The 15,669-nt window shown below is 43.5% G+C and overlaps 1 protein-coding gene across 3 annotated transcripts in view; it reads left to right on the top strand.

Moving 5' to 3' along the window:
* The window catches only part of trabd2a (TraB domain containing 2A), a 65,401-nt gene extending 50,317 nt beyond the window's left edge, over window positions 1–15,084 (top strand). For all 3 annotated transcript variants that reach the window (XM_017460598.3, XM_053677150.1, XM_047151865.2), the window contains exons 6-8: window positions 5,748–5,838; window positions 10,369–10,629; window positions 14,237–15,084. In XM_017460598.3, the coding sequence (XP_017316087.1) occupies window positions 5,748–5,838; window positions 10,369–10,629; window positions 14,237–14,438 (554 nt within the window). In that variant the 3' untranslated portion in view covers window positions 14,439–15,084. The remainder of the gene's footprint in view (window positions 1–5,747; window positions 5,839–10,368; window positions 10,630–14,236) is intronic.
* The last annotated feature ends 585 nt before the right edge of the window (window positions 15,085–15,669 follow it).

Here is a 15,669-nt window from a genome sequence, read left to right as displayed (position 1 = left end):
TCTTAAGAAATCAACTTGGTCCACGTGCTGCTAACATGCAAAGCAAAGGGACGTTTTGAATAAAAGCTTTTTTATGTCCGTATCTCTAGCGTCTTGCTCGCTAGCAAGAACACGACAGACTGAAGCAGAAAAAAAAAAAAGCTAGAAATGTGACGGGGGTGTGTGGATTCAGTCGATAAGCACTGCTCTTGAATCAATAATTCCTCTCTTGTAGTCCGGACAAGTTTTGTTTATGCTAATCAAAGCCGCATGATTAGCCTCAATTAGCCGCAAAACGCGGATATACATTTTTAGAAAGTTAGATTAGACGTTTCTTCAATACGGAGAAGTCTGGCCAGTCGTCGAATGCAGTTAAACGGTTGCCTGTGAAAGAAATATCACGTTTCATCCGTTGCTTTCAAACATAATAGCGATGCTCGCGTTACTCGATGGACCGCTAGCAAAGTTCGCTAGCTAATTCTGTGCATGTTACCTGGACATGCTAGCTCTAAAGAGGACAAGACGTCCCTAACGGTGATATAATAGACACGACAGCTCTTGCTGCGTGGCCTCAGGAGCATGTGCAATGATTTATGAACTTGCATGAACACAGTCTCGCACATCATTAGCTGTGTGAATGTTATACACTCGGTCAGGGCTACAACTACCCCAACACACACACACACACTGCTACAGCGGTATCGAGCGGTGCGCCGGGCTGGAGTCACCTCTGTTTCAGACGGCCCGGACACTCCGCGGCTCCAGACAGCCGAGACGGAGATTAGCTACAGCGCTATCACTACGACATGTGCACATGTGATTCAGAGTGTCCCTGAAGCTCACACACACGTCGGACTCCGTCACACAACCTCCCATAGAGCGTAAAGGTTGAATATTTGTCGATTGTTGAACGCATTGATTCAAATATGTTTAAATGTACAGGCTTTTTTTTTTTGGTATTTACTTGAGACGCATGAACGACGGGACGCCTAAAAAAATTTCGTTCGCTATTTATACACAAGCGAAAGCATTTTAGAAATGTCACTTCACCAGTAATATTGTGCAGGCCATGCACTAGAACAAGTTTTAAAATTACTGGGTGGGAAGAGCTTGTTAGTTTTTAAACGGTGGCTCCATTCTCACAAGCATGTCACCATTAGGCGAATTGGCTCCGTCTCGATCACTATTTAAAAAAAAAAAAAAAAAAAAAAAAACAGAGAACCCTCAGGAGTTATTTGGCAACAACGCTGGGTTTCCGTGTCAGGAAAGGTTCCAATTAGAATCCATTAATAAGCAAAGATCTCTTAACTATCCAAAAACCCTCTAAGAAACAATTTTCAGTTTGATTCCTGGTCTACAGGGAAGTTCTCCACTGTAAAGCAGGAGCTCGAAACGTTCCTGAAACCGCACGAGAGACTTTTTAAGGAGCCTGATGGGGAACATAAATAAATAAATAAATAAATAAATAAAGAAGAGTGTACAAATTAAAACTGGTGCTGTTGTCTCCGGTGGAAATTTCACAAGAGGTTCCTTTGTGTACAAACTCATGCTTTAAGACGTTTTCATCAGTTTAATCGCCTTTCAATTTTGCGAGACCTTAAGAGAGACGTTTATGAACCTTTTATATAGGTCTGAACCTTTGATTTTTTATGTGTTGCCCCAGAGAGACAAGACTAAAGAACCCTTGAGGGTGCTAGATGAAAGTATTTTCTCTGAATATACAACCAGTGTACTAAACTTGACCCTGGTTTCAGGAATATTCCTTAAAAGAAAACCTTTATAAACCTTCATATGAATATGTTTCAACCTTATATGAATGTTTTTCCAGACAGACAAATTAATAGACAAAATAAAATAAGAAACAGATAAAGCACAAATGAACTGGCAAAAATAAACAATTAACAGACCAAATAAAAAAAAATAAATAAACAGCGAAATAAAAACTAAACAGGCCAAATCAACAAGTAACAGACCAAATATACCATAAGCAGATCAAATGAACATCGAACAAGCAAAACGAAGAATTAGCAGGCAAAATAAACAATGAACAGACTAAATAAACAATAAACCAATGCAATAAAAACAAAAAAAAAAAACACATAACGCAGAGTTTGTCAAAGAAAACGAGAGAATAAATAAATAAATAAATAAATAAATAAAATCTAGTATGAGATTAAGTAATAAAGACAAAGTTTTTAAAAAAAATTCAAACTAAATCTTTTTTTTTTTTTTTTAATTGTATATAAAAAATATTTTTATTAAGTAAAGTATTTTCCTGTCTTCATAGACATCTGGAAGCTAGATGGAATCGTTTTCTCTAGGAACGAAAAAAAAATAAATAAAACGTTCCTAAGTTCCTGGAAAGGTTCCTTTGGGCACAAACACATCCATCAAGAAGCTTAATCAGTTCTACAGGAGACATGTTTACAGCCACCTTCACTTTCTACCAGACGTTTTAAACGATCGGAGTGTCTGAGAAGCTTCGGAGACATTGTTCGCGTTGCACTTTTTTCCCCTCGGCTACTTCTAACCTCAGCGCAGCAGCCGGTCCCGTCTGTTTTACGGATGATTATTGCCACAGATTTGCTTTAAACCCAGAAAACTCGGTTATCATACCGCTGACCGGTTCCTCGCCAAATCCCAGAAACAACTCGATCATGCGGCGTTCTCTTAGACACCTGTTTTCCTGATCGATTTTCGTAAAAACCCGTAAGACCGAAACGTGGAAAGTGGCCGTCTCTCAAGAAAAACTCTCTCCCACATTCCTCAGTTGGATGAACACATTTCTCGAGTGTGTGGCAGTGTTGGTTTTGGAGATTGTTCCTGCGCGGGACAGTGCTGTGTTTACTGACAGGCGAGTGTGTGACCCCGAGCTGGAGGAGACGCTGCCCCTTCGTGCCCCCCGATCTCTGTCCCACCGTAAACGGCTCCTGGACATCGACCACCGTGGATAATTTACTTCCAGACCCGATCTAGTAAGCTTGCTTTCACTATACAGGGCTGTACTTGTAGGATCCCTTATTAGAGGCAGGTGTGTTCGATTGGAGGTGTAATTGTTTTCTCCGGCGCAGCAGGTCAGGGATAAAACGGAGGGCTGCAAGAGAACCACTTTCACACCTATTAGTCGGAATCTAAGCAACATTTATAGGTTTGGTTTTGATGTCGCGGGTCAGGCTCAGTCAGGCCGAGTTAAGTGCAGTAAGTAAAACGCAGTGACTCAAAATGTGCTCTACCGAACGGGTGAGAAGAAGGTTAAAGGGTTCAAACTACCTCTGACCGTTTCGAAGCGCTGACACCGGAGACTCCTCCCGGAAAACATCTCCTCAACATATCGGCACGTTTTGCTGAATGTCCTCCATACCATCCCCTGAGTAAGTCGTTACTATAGAAACGATACCGTATTAAAACGAGCGTGTTGATATAAACCTTGGACCTGGATCTAATGTCAGAGCTGCTGTTCAAAACCTCCTGACCGATCCGAATCGAGAATCCAACAACCGTGTGGGATAAGAGCCTACAGGACGGCCGTATGTTTACAATACACGCTAATGGACCCGTGCTGCGTTCCACACACTTCCCTGTGGTTACACGCTGAATGCGCTTACTCATTTAACAGCCTGTCATTTTGTTCACTCACTACTTGCCCACCACAGGTTTTGACAGATTGAGAAAATATCTCGTGTCACCCCCTACAGGCAGGGTTTTGATTGGCGGGTGTTCACCCCGTATTCACTGCAGCGCCGCGGACTCGCTTCGGATTAATAGTGGAAAAGCGAACGTTTGATTTCATGACCTCACATCATCCGCTAATGGAATATCGGTTTACTCTGCGACGTTCGAGAGCCGTTTGGCGCCAAATACCTGTCACCAAGACGTTCTTCCAATCCGAACGGCAGAAAGCGTGACGATTATTATTACCCTCATATCCATCGTGCCTCGCTCGGGTTTCTCCGGGTTTGAAAGTTGCCCTTTTATAGCGATGTGGAGCGATGCGGAGCGAGCCGAGCTCGCAGCTGCAGCCCAAATCCTAATGTTAACTGCTATAAAAGACTGGGCCAAACTGTTGCTTTTATAAAAGCAGCTTTCACTAACAACTTTCATCTCTGAATGCTGTTGTTTTTCCTCTGATCTGTCATTGGCAAGCTCCGGGACTGTAGCTGGGAGGTCCAGCAGTCGGTGATCACTAACAGAGAGCGGCTTAAAGGATAAATCCCAGAGCACAAAGCTAGGAGCTTCCCGCTTAAAGCCACGCATTAATCCCCATCAGCTGGGTTCTGCATATGCCTATGTGTATGTGTGTGTAGTTTAAATACTTTCTCATCATTACAACAGGGAACGTCTAGGTCAAACGGTTAATCAAAGGTGTTGATTCATTTCAGCTCGGACAGTAGTTCCTCATTCACAGGGACTTGTATAGCGGAGAAAATCAAATCGTAATTAGATTTCCATATCGGCATACCATCACACACATCTATTGTGTATTTGTGTGAGAGAGAGAGAGAAAGAGGGTAAGAGATACGGGGGCAAGTGAGACGGTCAACTATGACCTGCATCCCCCAGGCTGCCCCAAAGGTAAAGCAGGGCATTGTGGGTTCAGGTTCTCTGCTCCTTCCTTCTGTCACACAAAGGAAACGGGGCCACATTGTCCCGAGCAGCTCAGCCGTACAGCGGAAACGAAAGCCTGGTCTTTCATCAGGCCGTGACGCCTGACCCACAGCGCTCCGCTCGCAGAGGAGCACCTCAGGGACGACTCCATGCTTTATGTAAAAACCGTGTACCCCTAGCCGACTTTAAATCTCTTTAGAAGGACGTCCTTGTGCCAGATGATGTGTTGTTTGTGCAAACATATCAAACTTTGGATGAAGCCTTGCCTGAAACTGAGATCAAAGCGTTCCTTGGCTGCATATTTATTAATAAAAACACACCAGGAAGTGCTGTTACGGGAAACTAATCGATGCCGGTATGCAGGGTGTTTTATTCCTCTTACACCGCAGCAAGTCTTCATTCATTAACGATCGACAATATGATACTTTTCATCTGTTTACGGTCATTTCTAGTGGTAAGCCCTCCATGTTGGTGATTTTCCCACGTGCAAAAGTGTGACAAAGCGCCGACACTGGAGACTCCTTCCAACCCGGAGTCGAGCTGCTTGTTCGAGAAAATGGATCCACACCAATCAACCGACCGATCAGAATCAAGCACTGAATGGCGCCGTCTTATAATACTTTTTAACGGCCTGTCAGGCGGATACGCGATATAATATATCTCAATAGAACTCGTGTAAATTAGGATTCGCTCTCAGTCCTTGTTTAGTCTCAAAAGTACCAATTGATCCCACGATGCAGTGCGCCGGGAGAGCCGTAAGGCATAAACATCAAATCCCATTCTTTCTCTGTAGCCAAACATAGACGAGGCTTACTACATGCTATTGTTGTCGGGGATCTCCAAACCTCAGAGAGGCTGAAGGGCTTGAGGGATTACTTACGCTACGCCATTGTTGCCTGTAAACTGGTGCGTTTTTTCGACCTTTGACAGAGGTGCTCGTGTCAAACACTCGCTTCCTGTAAACTGACAAGCACCGAGGTGTGTTTATTCAGGTCAGGTCTTTAGGCCAGGTTGTGAAATATTGCTCCATTGTGTGTCGCCGGTCCCGCGCTGTATCCAGTTACGCATGGGGGAATTATCAGTTTGCCAGGCAGGCCTTCGGGCTGTGTGTTGGACGAGCTGACTGCCTGTGCCTGCTGACTGAGCCAGTGTTTATATTGCAGGTCACTTCCTGGGCAACAACACAGTGATCGATGTTCTGAGAAGCCAAGGCTACGAGGTGGAGCACACGCCAGCTGGCCAGCCCATTAACAGGTAACACACACTGAAACACACACACACACACACACACACACATCCAGTTTGCCTTCAGAAAACTTTAACACCACTGTAACCGAACCACCGTGACCAAGACGGATTCTATAGATATCCCTACTTCTGAGAAATCCACGGAGGGACCTCGCGAAAGCATATTTAATTTGACAATTTTTGTGCAATTCCTTGTTTTTAGCTTTTGTTCCCAGCCCACATCCTTGATCCCGCTCTCCGGTGGGAGTATAATGTTTCTTAAACACTCTCAGACCCACGAGCATGCTAATCTGTGCTCTTATATTTCCTAACAGCGTCAACACAATTAGCTCACAAGCTATTGCGGTTTGAAATTCGGTTCTTTGGCTGGAATTCCCTCAGAACCTTGGAAGACCCAAAAACGGAGAGCAGGAAGAGGAGGAAGCGGACATGCTCGGTACAAATTTGCCATCGCCCCATGACCTTCTCCGAAAGCCTGTGAAACGCTTAAAAGCCTGTTCGACCATATTTTACAAGTTACAGCGGTGTAACGTTACACGGGCCACCGCCTCGCTTGCGAGCTAGCTCTGCCCCCGAAGGCTTTGCGTCTTGTTTATTTACTCGAAGGCCCGTTTTCGTGGACTGGAAATCCAGTGGAGGTTGTTTTTGCGAGCGCTCCGCTTGATGATGCCTGATGCGATTTCACCGAAACAGATGTTCGGCCTGGTCTGTGAATAATTGGAAAATTTCCCCGGTAATAAGCCTCCCTTTTGTTTTTTTTTCCATGTCCATCCACGTCTCTGTCCGTCATCAAAGACGAGTTCGAGGTTGCTTCATTGGCGGCTTCCTTCCAGAACCAGCCTGAGCCAACAAACCAGGGAGCAAACCAAGCGGGCCATGTTTAATGGCGGCAGCTGACTGTAATCCGCTAATCACCTAATTGAGCCGTTTGGAGCTGCGATGGTGGCGATTTGGCTGCAAAAATAAACCGTGTGTCAGAGGGGCAGCATTTTTCGAGTAAGATCAGAGTCAGGGTCGTGGCTCTTTGGCCTCAATCAAGGATCTCCGTAGCCATTATAGTGTGACGTAAACTGTAGGTTCGTTGCTGTTAAAGCGCTAACTTTCCAACCAATCTTGATGGGCTGTACAGGGGAGAAAGTCTAGGCAAGTCAGTGTCAAAATACCCTATAATACCGTCTTCTGTTCACTACGTAGTAAAAACATGTACGGTTCACTCAGACCATTTATTCATAGGAATCACACTTTAAGTTTACACTGATTCTTAATAGTCATGTATGAGCCGAGTCCCTCGGTCGTCCTCGGTGTGAAAAGATGGATCTCGACGTCATACAGTCGCTGTTGGAAAGGGGTCAGGTATGTAGAAGATGCTGGAAAAGTAAAGAACGTGCCGGACCTGGAGGATTTTTCGGAAGAACAGTGGGCGGTTTAACTGCTCAGGACATACAAGGGCCTCGTGAAGAACTCTCACACAACATAAACACAGTCGCCGATCATCCAGGTAACGACACACGGGATTAAGAATCGAGCGTGTGTGAACTTTTGAACCGGTTCGTTTGTGTAAACGTCTTGTGGACTATATGTACACGTGTGTGATGTGGAATTGATTATTCAGGACGGGACTAAATAACAAACAACGTGAAATTTTAAATGGTCCACCTTTTCTTTTAATTACTAACATTTTGCAGATTCTGCAAGGGGTACGTAAACTTATGAGCACAACCGTATATAGTAGAGCTGTATAAAATATACATATATTATTACATTTGAATGAATTTATTTCAAATTGACCCTTAAACCCGGTACCAAGATTAAAGTTCGAGTTAGTGTACGATACGTTATGACTTCCCAGTGAGTCGGGGCGTTTGTTTTTTTTTTCAGAAGAAGGAAGAAACGGCGACTGAAACGACGTTTTAGTCCAGATTTGCAAACACCGATCATTTGGAACCTTCTGATTGTTATTATCTCACGTTGTTTCTGTAAAGTACAAGATTTACAAGGATCAAATAATACGATGTGATATAATAACATCGACTTATAATTCAATGCGGGATGCAAAGAATGATAATGAGATGCTCGATAGAAAAAGGAAAGTATCTCAAAAAGTGTCGAATTGTCCATTTCGACCTGAACAGAGCGCAGACTGAATGAACCACTCCATATAATCAACTGCAGAGGTTCTGCCGGTTCTCCAGCTGTGGGCCAGAATGGAGCCTTTGTGTGCACTTTTAACACTAACTCTAACTGTGCCACAACATTCACAGAACCTGATACGTGTTGCTCAATCGTGCGATCCTTAGAGGACGGAAATAAAAGCCAGTCTGAGAAGCTCGGTATAAATCTGGTAATAATATCACAGCTATTCATTCTAAAATACAACTATTTACGCTACGTAGTGACACGCGAACCCGTCGGATTTAGATCGACTCCGCCGAAGTAGTTCAGAAGAAAGGAGCGGAAAGAAGGAGCGAGGATCGATCGTGCTCCAGTCCAGAACCATGGTGCGACGTGATCAAACGAGTAACAAGATTAACGACAAATTCTGAAATCAGACCCAAGCCAGCGCTTGGTCAGTTTTAGCGTCTTTTTTTTTTTCTCAAAGCGTCGGCGTCCTACATCATGCCAGGAGTCATGCTTAGTGGCGTAGCGAGGAATGAACATCGGGGCTGGGGGGGGTGGACGGTGGACGGTGGGGGGTGATGAAATATATGCGAAATAGAATTTGGGGTGAATGACAATATTAAAAACAGATTCAAATAAGGTGCTAGTAATAGGAGGAAATTTAGATTTGATCTAATAAAACCAGATCTGTCTGGCTTTCTTTTTCTCCTCGGATGTCACCAGAGCGTATAGCTTAGCTGGCTCGTAGCTTTCATACGGAAAGGATTATAAAAAAAATTCATTTACTGATTGCTCGGTCCTGTTTCTCACTGTAGTATCTTGTAGCTAATTAAACAAACCGAGGGAAAGCGTTTAACATCTGCGGCGTCGAAAATGATGACTTCGGTGAGCTTTTTAAGAACGTCAACTGTTAGACTACGCAGCTACTGCTCAGAAATAGCATTCGACACGTATATAATCAGCTGTGAAGACGCATTTGGAGCGGTCGTACATTCGTACGATCCCTTCCGTATCCGTAGCGATACCTGTGATCGTGCTAATGCTTCCTCGAGTCTGCGTGTCCTTACCCTAACCTGCACTACAAAGCCACCGTTATACGCTGCATATATATAGTTTACAACGAGGAACAAATCGATTTCAACGTGAAGTTCTTACAATCTATAAAACGTCGTGGAAGCACAGGGGAGCAGCGCTTGAATGTCACGATGTCCGATTTAAAATCCGCCCCCCATTTTCCCCGTTTATTTATTTATTTCTTTAAACAACAACAACAAAAAATTCTATAAGGTTATAAGCTCCTGGAATTTATGCACAGAGAATTTAATACTTCAGCTGTTTCTCTTTCCTTTCTGGGTGGCTATCTCTGACTCCGAATCAGATAACTCAATCGCTTCACTCATCTCTCCGTTCTGCTTTCTCCTCTAAATGTCTTACTCCCTTCTCACGCTCCATAAAACACACACACACACACACACACACACACACAAGAAGTGTGGATGGTCATTGGACACCCAAGAAAAACATCTCATCCCTTTATCAAGTCATCATCTGAAATATGTAGGGAGTGGACAGAATGCTGTTCCACCTCGTCTCTTTCTCTTTCTTATGCCTCCCCTCTTACATAAGCACCCACACATACACACGCCAAGCACACACACAGGCATTTATATATATATTTAAAAAAAATTTAAAAATGGATGGGTTGCCAGATTGGAGGAGACACTGGAAGCCTGCGGTCCAGTCTGTTCCGATGTAAAAATTCGGAGAAAGTTTGGCGTCCCGACTTATTTGCACCATTGCCGCTATAATACATGCCTGTAATGTTTCAGACACCATTAGAAGCCACATGCATTTGCGTTTCTTGGAGCCAGATTGAGCTCCGATTAGAAGCAGATGCTGTCTTTTTTTTATCTCCAGAAAGCCAGGATCCTGCTTCATCAATCCCATCTTCGCTTCCCACCCCAAAAATGCACAAACCTCAGAGAATTAGGGCTTTCATATAGTCCCAAATGGAGAAAATACCATCGAGGTTCTGGCTCACTGTAGATGTGATGCATGTTTCAGATGCTTCCTCTTGAATTATGAAAATGTCTGGTCGGGGAAAAAAGGACAATTCTACAAGCTTTCAACGTGGTCGTGATTGAGATGTCTAGATCGTTTGTTCAACAGAGTGTCCAAGTAAACTCTTCTTTCACAGAATCCAATTTTCATAAACCGGTTCTCTTTCAACCGGCTCCAGCACCAGTGAGACATGTCATGGTGGCTTTCCGTTCAGCAATTATGCGTAGTTTTAGACTAGAAAGGCTTCCCAGTGAGGAAAACGCCCATTAACCACACTGCAATCCAGGACAAGACCTAATCTGTGCCTAATCTGTAAAATCAGACCGTTTCTTTCAACTCCTCTTCATTCCTTCCCAGTGGCAAGAGATCCGGCCGTCCTACAGACGGAGCAGACGACAACGCGTCAGATGTGGAGTCGCCAGTGGAAGCCTTCCTTCATGAAGACCGAGAATGGCGCCCCATTGAGGAGGACGAGGATCTTCCACCCCACTTGCTGCTCCCAGACAGCTTGGAGCTTCTCGAGAAGGTGGAGCGCAAGCTAAAGAAGAAACGGCGCAACAGGCTTAAGAAGCAACGACACCGGCAGTTCAATGACCTCTGGGTCCGTATGGAGGAAAGGTGGGTTGAGCAGAACGATCGAATCTTTCATATCGTTGATACCCTTAAGACTAAGGCTAGGGCTTTATAGGAATCGAGTTATCATCATGGTTTGTTTGGCATCTCCCAGTCAAGCATGAACACTACCAAATAAGGGGTTGGTCTAGGGTTCGTTACATGGTTAACAATTTCGCTTTCTACCTAGTACCTTTTCTGACAGGGAAGTCGTTATGGGTCAACTGAAGAAACTTTAAAGATGATAGAACCCTTCGAGATGGTTAAGACATCTTCTCAATTGGAAGGTTGAAGGTTCAACTCCCATACCACCAAGCTGCCACTGGTGGGCCCTTGAGCGAGGTCCTTTGCCCTCACGTGCTCAGCTTAATCCTCTCTCAGTTGTTGCAAGTTGCTTTGGTTAAAAACGTGAACCAAATGAGGTCAATGTTAACCCCTTTTTAAGATTGTTGCTAAATGGGGTAGTTCAGTGGTAAAGGACCTGCACCTATGGCCAGAGGACTGTAAGTTCAAGTCGCAGAAGGTTGACCAGCGTAAACCATTAGCTGGGGGATCACAGGGGAACCAGGGCCACTGTTCTGTACCACCACACTTGATCAAGAAGCTTAACCTGTAACTGCTCGAGAGGCCCTCAAGGGCTCAAGGGGCCACCGTAGTACTTGATTTCCTTTTGTGTGTGAGAATATGCAGAGAGAAAAATTCCCAGACAAAAAAAAAAAAAAAAAAAAACCCCAGCAGTTTCAAGTTTAGCAAGGGTTGAAGGTTATTTTCAGTTAGCAGATTTCTGTCAGTTCTCCAGGTGAAATTCAAGAATTTCTGTTCCTCATTTCACAGGTGACACGATCATAGGACGCTATCCATTTCCATCGCGCAAAGAGTTTCCGGATGCTTCCTCGTATTCCGTGTGAAGCGAGAGTTCCTGGTCTAGCTGTACTCGGTATATAGTGCATACCGTGTCGGTTAGGGGTGTTTAGCTTGAGGAAACGACAAGAGAGGACAGGGTCTGGCAGGAAGCCGTCAGTCTCGGATACGCAGGTGTTACGTTCATCTGAGAGTCCTGGAGGCTTCTCCGCTATCACATCTCACCCTTCATGCATGCGTACATACACATGAGACTGCAGTCCCATCATCCCCCTGCAGCGCTGCCTCTGCCTGAACTGGCCTCTCAATCTGACACACAGAAGGATTCTTTCCCATGTGAACGCCCATGGACCAACAGTTGAAACCTGAGGACTTCCTCGGAGAAAATGAAAATGAAGGACAAGGCATCCATCATTCAGCGTTTTCTCAGGGTTAATATGGGAAACCAGTCAATTCAGACAAGTGATCTTACATCAAGAGGTTATTGATAATAGACCACATTAATTGAATAAACTATTGTAAGGGGTTAGGGGACTTCGGGGACTCCGGAGTTAGGGGACTCATTCATCGTCAGTACTTAAACTAATAACTACCGTGCGAGTGTAAATTTGATTTCGATCACTTAAGCCCCTGTTTTATGTGTTTTTGGGGGGGATTTCTACCGACTCTAAGACACGTATCCGTGTAAAAACTCCACCCGATGGTCTATGTATATTTTCAATCGCCTACGCTAGAGCAAAAATATCCCTTTAACAGACTCATTATTAAAATATACTCTGGTGCTCCACAGCAGGTGAAACCCAGACTGTAAAAGCAAACAATATTTTCATAATATATACAGAATTTATTTTTACCTGCAGCAGAGAAACTCAGCTGGGACCCAAACGTTTTGCTAGCAAGTTGTTGTCCAGGGGTCTTATTATAGAGAGACTAGTGTCCCTTGCTCTCTCTCTCTCTCTCTCCCTCTCTCTCTCCTACACACGCATATATGTCCGTCATCGTCCCAGGACTCTAGAGAACCTGTCAAATTAATTTGTCTACAACTAACATGTACAAGCTGTCGTGGTTTAGCCAGCTGGACTCATAAAGACAAGGGGAAAAACTAGCTGGACCTCTGAGTCCCATCGGTCTGCAGAAACTGTTGACAGAGTCTGAGGAAGTGGATGTGATTTCACTTTTGGAAAAAAAAACAAAAAAAAACTGGAGACTAAAGCAATTTATTCGTCGTTTTCTCCTCTGTTTCACAAAGCACAAAGCGGGCAAACCTAGACTCATGCCAAACGTTTACCCAAATCAACAGATTTATTTTTTTTCCCCTCTCCCTCCGTTTGAATGGAAAATCACCATATTTATTGTGACTGCTCGTTTCATAACCTTGCACAACAAGCCTGGCCGTGTCATGATGGATTATTACAAACAATTCGACTGGAAAGTGTTGGATGTTTGTGCGTTTTCATCATCGTTTTTCAAAATCCACGCTCGTTTGTAGCTTTAAAAACCTGCAACCCCCTTCCCCGTCCCCTTGGTTTGCACTGGGCGGATGAATGGCTGCTTTTTTGCTATTGCTTTGATGCATGGCCTGATGCTAACTGTCAATAAGCATTAGGAGACTCAAATCGAGCTCAAGTAAACCTTCATTCGGAGTAAAGATTTAAAAGAAGAGAACGAAACATGGAAAAGCTAGCTAAGGAAAGGTCAACGAAATGTGACGACATCAAGCACCCGAACGTGTGTCGCAACCAAAGCCGATCAACGCAAAGTAAATATTATCAACTACAAGCGCGACATGGAGGAAAACGACCATATTTGGTGTTTCCTGAATATTGAAGTGTGTCTTTCATGTGGTACCGATGTTGGTGGCTAACATTCTCTCATTTACCACAAGGATCCCTCAGACCTCCTTTAAACTTTTGAAGGTTTTAATTAAGGATTAAGCATTGAACACGGGTCCAAAAAAAATGCGGGTCTGAAAATATATTTGTGGAAAGGCAGGAAAGCTGTAGCGTAACTGGTGCTGGCTTGGAGCTAAGTAAGAGCCAGAAACAATCCTGGCTAGGATTGAGAGGAAAAAAAGTTGGGGATATAAACGAAGAAAATTAGCAGCGTAGTGGCAGATCAGTGGATTTGAAGGCCAAGGGTTCAAATCCCAGGATCACCAATGCTGGGACCTGTCTCAATTGTAATTCGCTTCGGATAACCTTCTTCTCCGTGCATTTGGAAGCGAGAGAGTGTATTTGGAGAACGAGCGCAAATGCGGTAGGGTTTCGTCAACCTTCAGAGATGTTGAAATCAAAGAACTTTTTATTCGTTGGGATCAGGAGGGACGAGAGCGCTTAAGGCAGTGTGGAGTGTACTAATCCAGTACATATCAGGTGTTTGTCATTAACAGACCGCAACAATTAACACACAAATACAACACGAAACAAGCGTTTGGGGAAAAACACCGTGCAAACAGGACATCATTTCTTCTTCTTGTTTTTTTTTAAAAATCTTTATACACTGTTTTTAAAAATAACAGTTAAAGTAACAGGATGTTTGACTCGAACGATTAAAAAAAAAAAAAAAAAAAAAATCTATGACTACTGAATACCTCGTGGGTGCAGTGAGGTTTCTTAAAAAGTTCCAAAATTATGTTTATACGTAACCCACATCCATTTCCCGATGGGAAAACAAAACAAAACAGGATGTCCAGGATCTGAATGACTTCTACAGACAAAACACGGTCGTAATCTGATTTCTTTTCTATTCACAGCACAACGCAGGAACCGCCGCCGGCGGTCGTCCGCATCATGAACGGCTACATCACGGTCCAGGACGAGTCACGAGATCACGGGAGGTCCGATCACGACAGGACATTCTCAGGCTCCATGCCCATAATGGGAGGGGCTTCCTTCATCACGCTCACATTGTGCCTGCATGTCATCATGCTCCTTGGTTTTACTTTAAGCCTCTAAAGCGTCTCTCTGACCTCGAAGCTTGACCTCGCGACGTCCTGCGGCGCTTCAGAGCTTCCGAAAGACTCTACAGGTCATTCCGAGACACTGCTGTACATTCTCTTTTAATGTATTCTTCATTTTCTGAAGGATGACTGACTCACTGCAATCGAGTGAAGGCTATGTAAATACCGAATGTATCATAGATGTAATTTAGAGACATGAATAAAGATAAAAAAAAACGGATTTTTTTCCCCTTCATGTTTATATATAAATAAGATTCACTATATTTTTGCGACTACATGATTTACTAACAAACTTTTTTTTTTTGTTTTGTTTAAATCTCAAATATCGAAAAACCCTTATTTACGTGGAAAACAATACTTCACTATTATTTACCTACATAATGTGTTTGATATATATATATATATTTTTTTTTTATTACAAGGAGTTTATTTGTTTAATTTATTAAATGCATAGCTTTAGCTTATTATTCTTCTTATTATTCTGTGTTCTGACAGCTCTTTATGGTTTGGACTGGCTCTTTTTTTCCGTGCTTTCTAAAGATTTCCATATCACCGTCATTCCAGTAACGTACGGTACGTGGCACCGGGTTATGATTGATTGTCTATGCGATTGAAAGCAATAAACTATTTATCTAGTCGAAGTCTCATGTGTGAAAAGAAAAGAGGGGGGGTGGGGGGGGATCAGGAATGCTTCATTTTATTGAGTGTGTCAAATGGCTTGGTGCCTGTTCAAAAGAGCGCTGAGCTCCAGGGGAATTTTATTACACGATCGTCAACTTCCTTAAAGGTTGCCACAGAACGGAGTACGCACTGTATGAGACATTACCCTTTTCTTCCAGTTGGGAGAGAATGATTAGGCGTTTCAGGGCACATCTGGAGCTTTGCTGCTCAGGGTCAGATCAACAACGTCTACAGCGAAGCTTTTCGCAGCTTTCTCCGAATTCTCTCCGAACGCTGAATGAAAAAGCTCTGATTTTCAACGCATTTAATGGATCGATGGTGGGCACCAGATGGCTCGCATTTTATTCTGCCCACAAGAACCCGAGTCGTTCTTCATGGTTCGCTTGTGGAACATGAAGACCCAGATGTTTTTAAAAAAAAAACAACAACAAAAAAAAAAAAAAAAAAAAAAAAACCAACCCATGACCCAGTATCTGGCGACCATGCTCCATATTGTTTTATGGGCGCGTTTAAATAAAAAAAAAAAAAAAAAAACGCTCCTCTGG

Source organism: Ictalurus punctatus, chromosome 28 (genome assembly GCF_001660625.3).
Source record: "Ictalurus punctatus breed USDA103 chromosome 28, Coco_2.0, whole genome shotgun sequence".
Lineage (NCBI taxonomy): Eukaryota > Metazoa > Chordata > Actinopteri > Siluriformes > Ictaluridae > Ictalurus > Ictalurus punctatus.
This window is presented reverse-complemented; position numbering and strand designations above follow the sequence as displayed.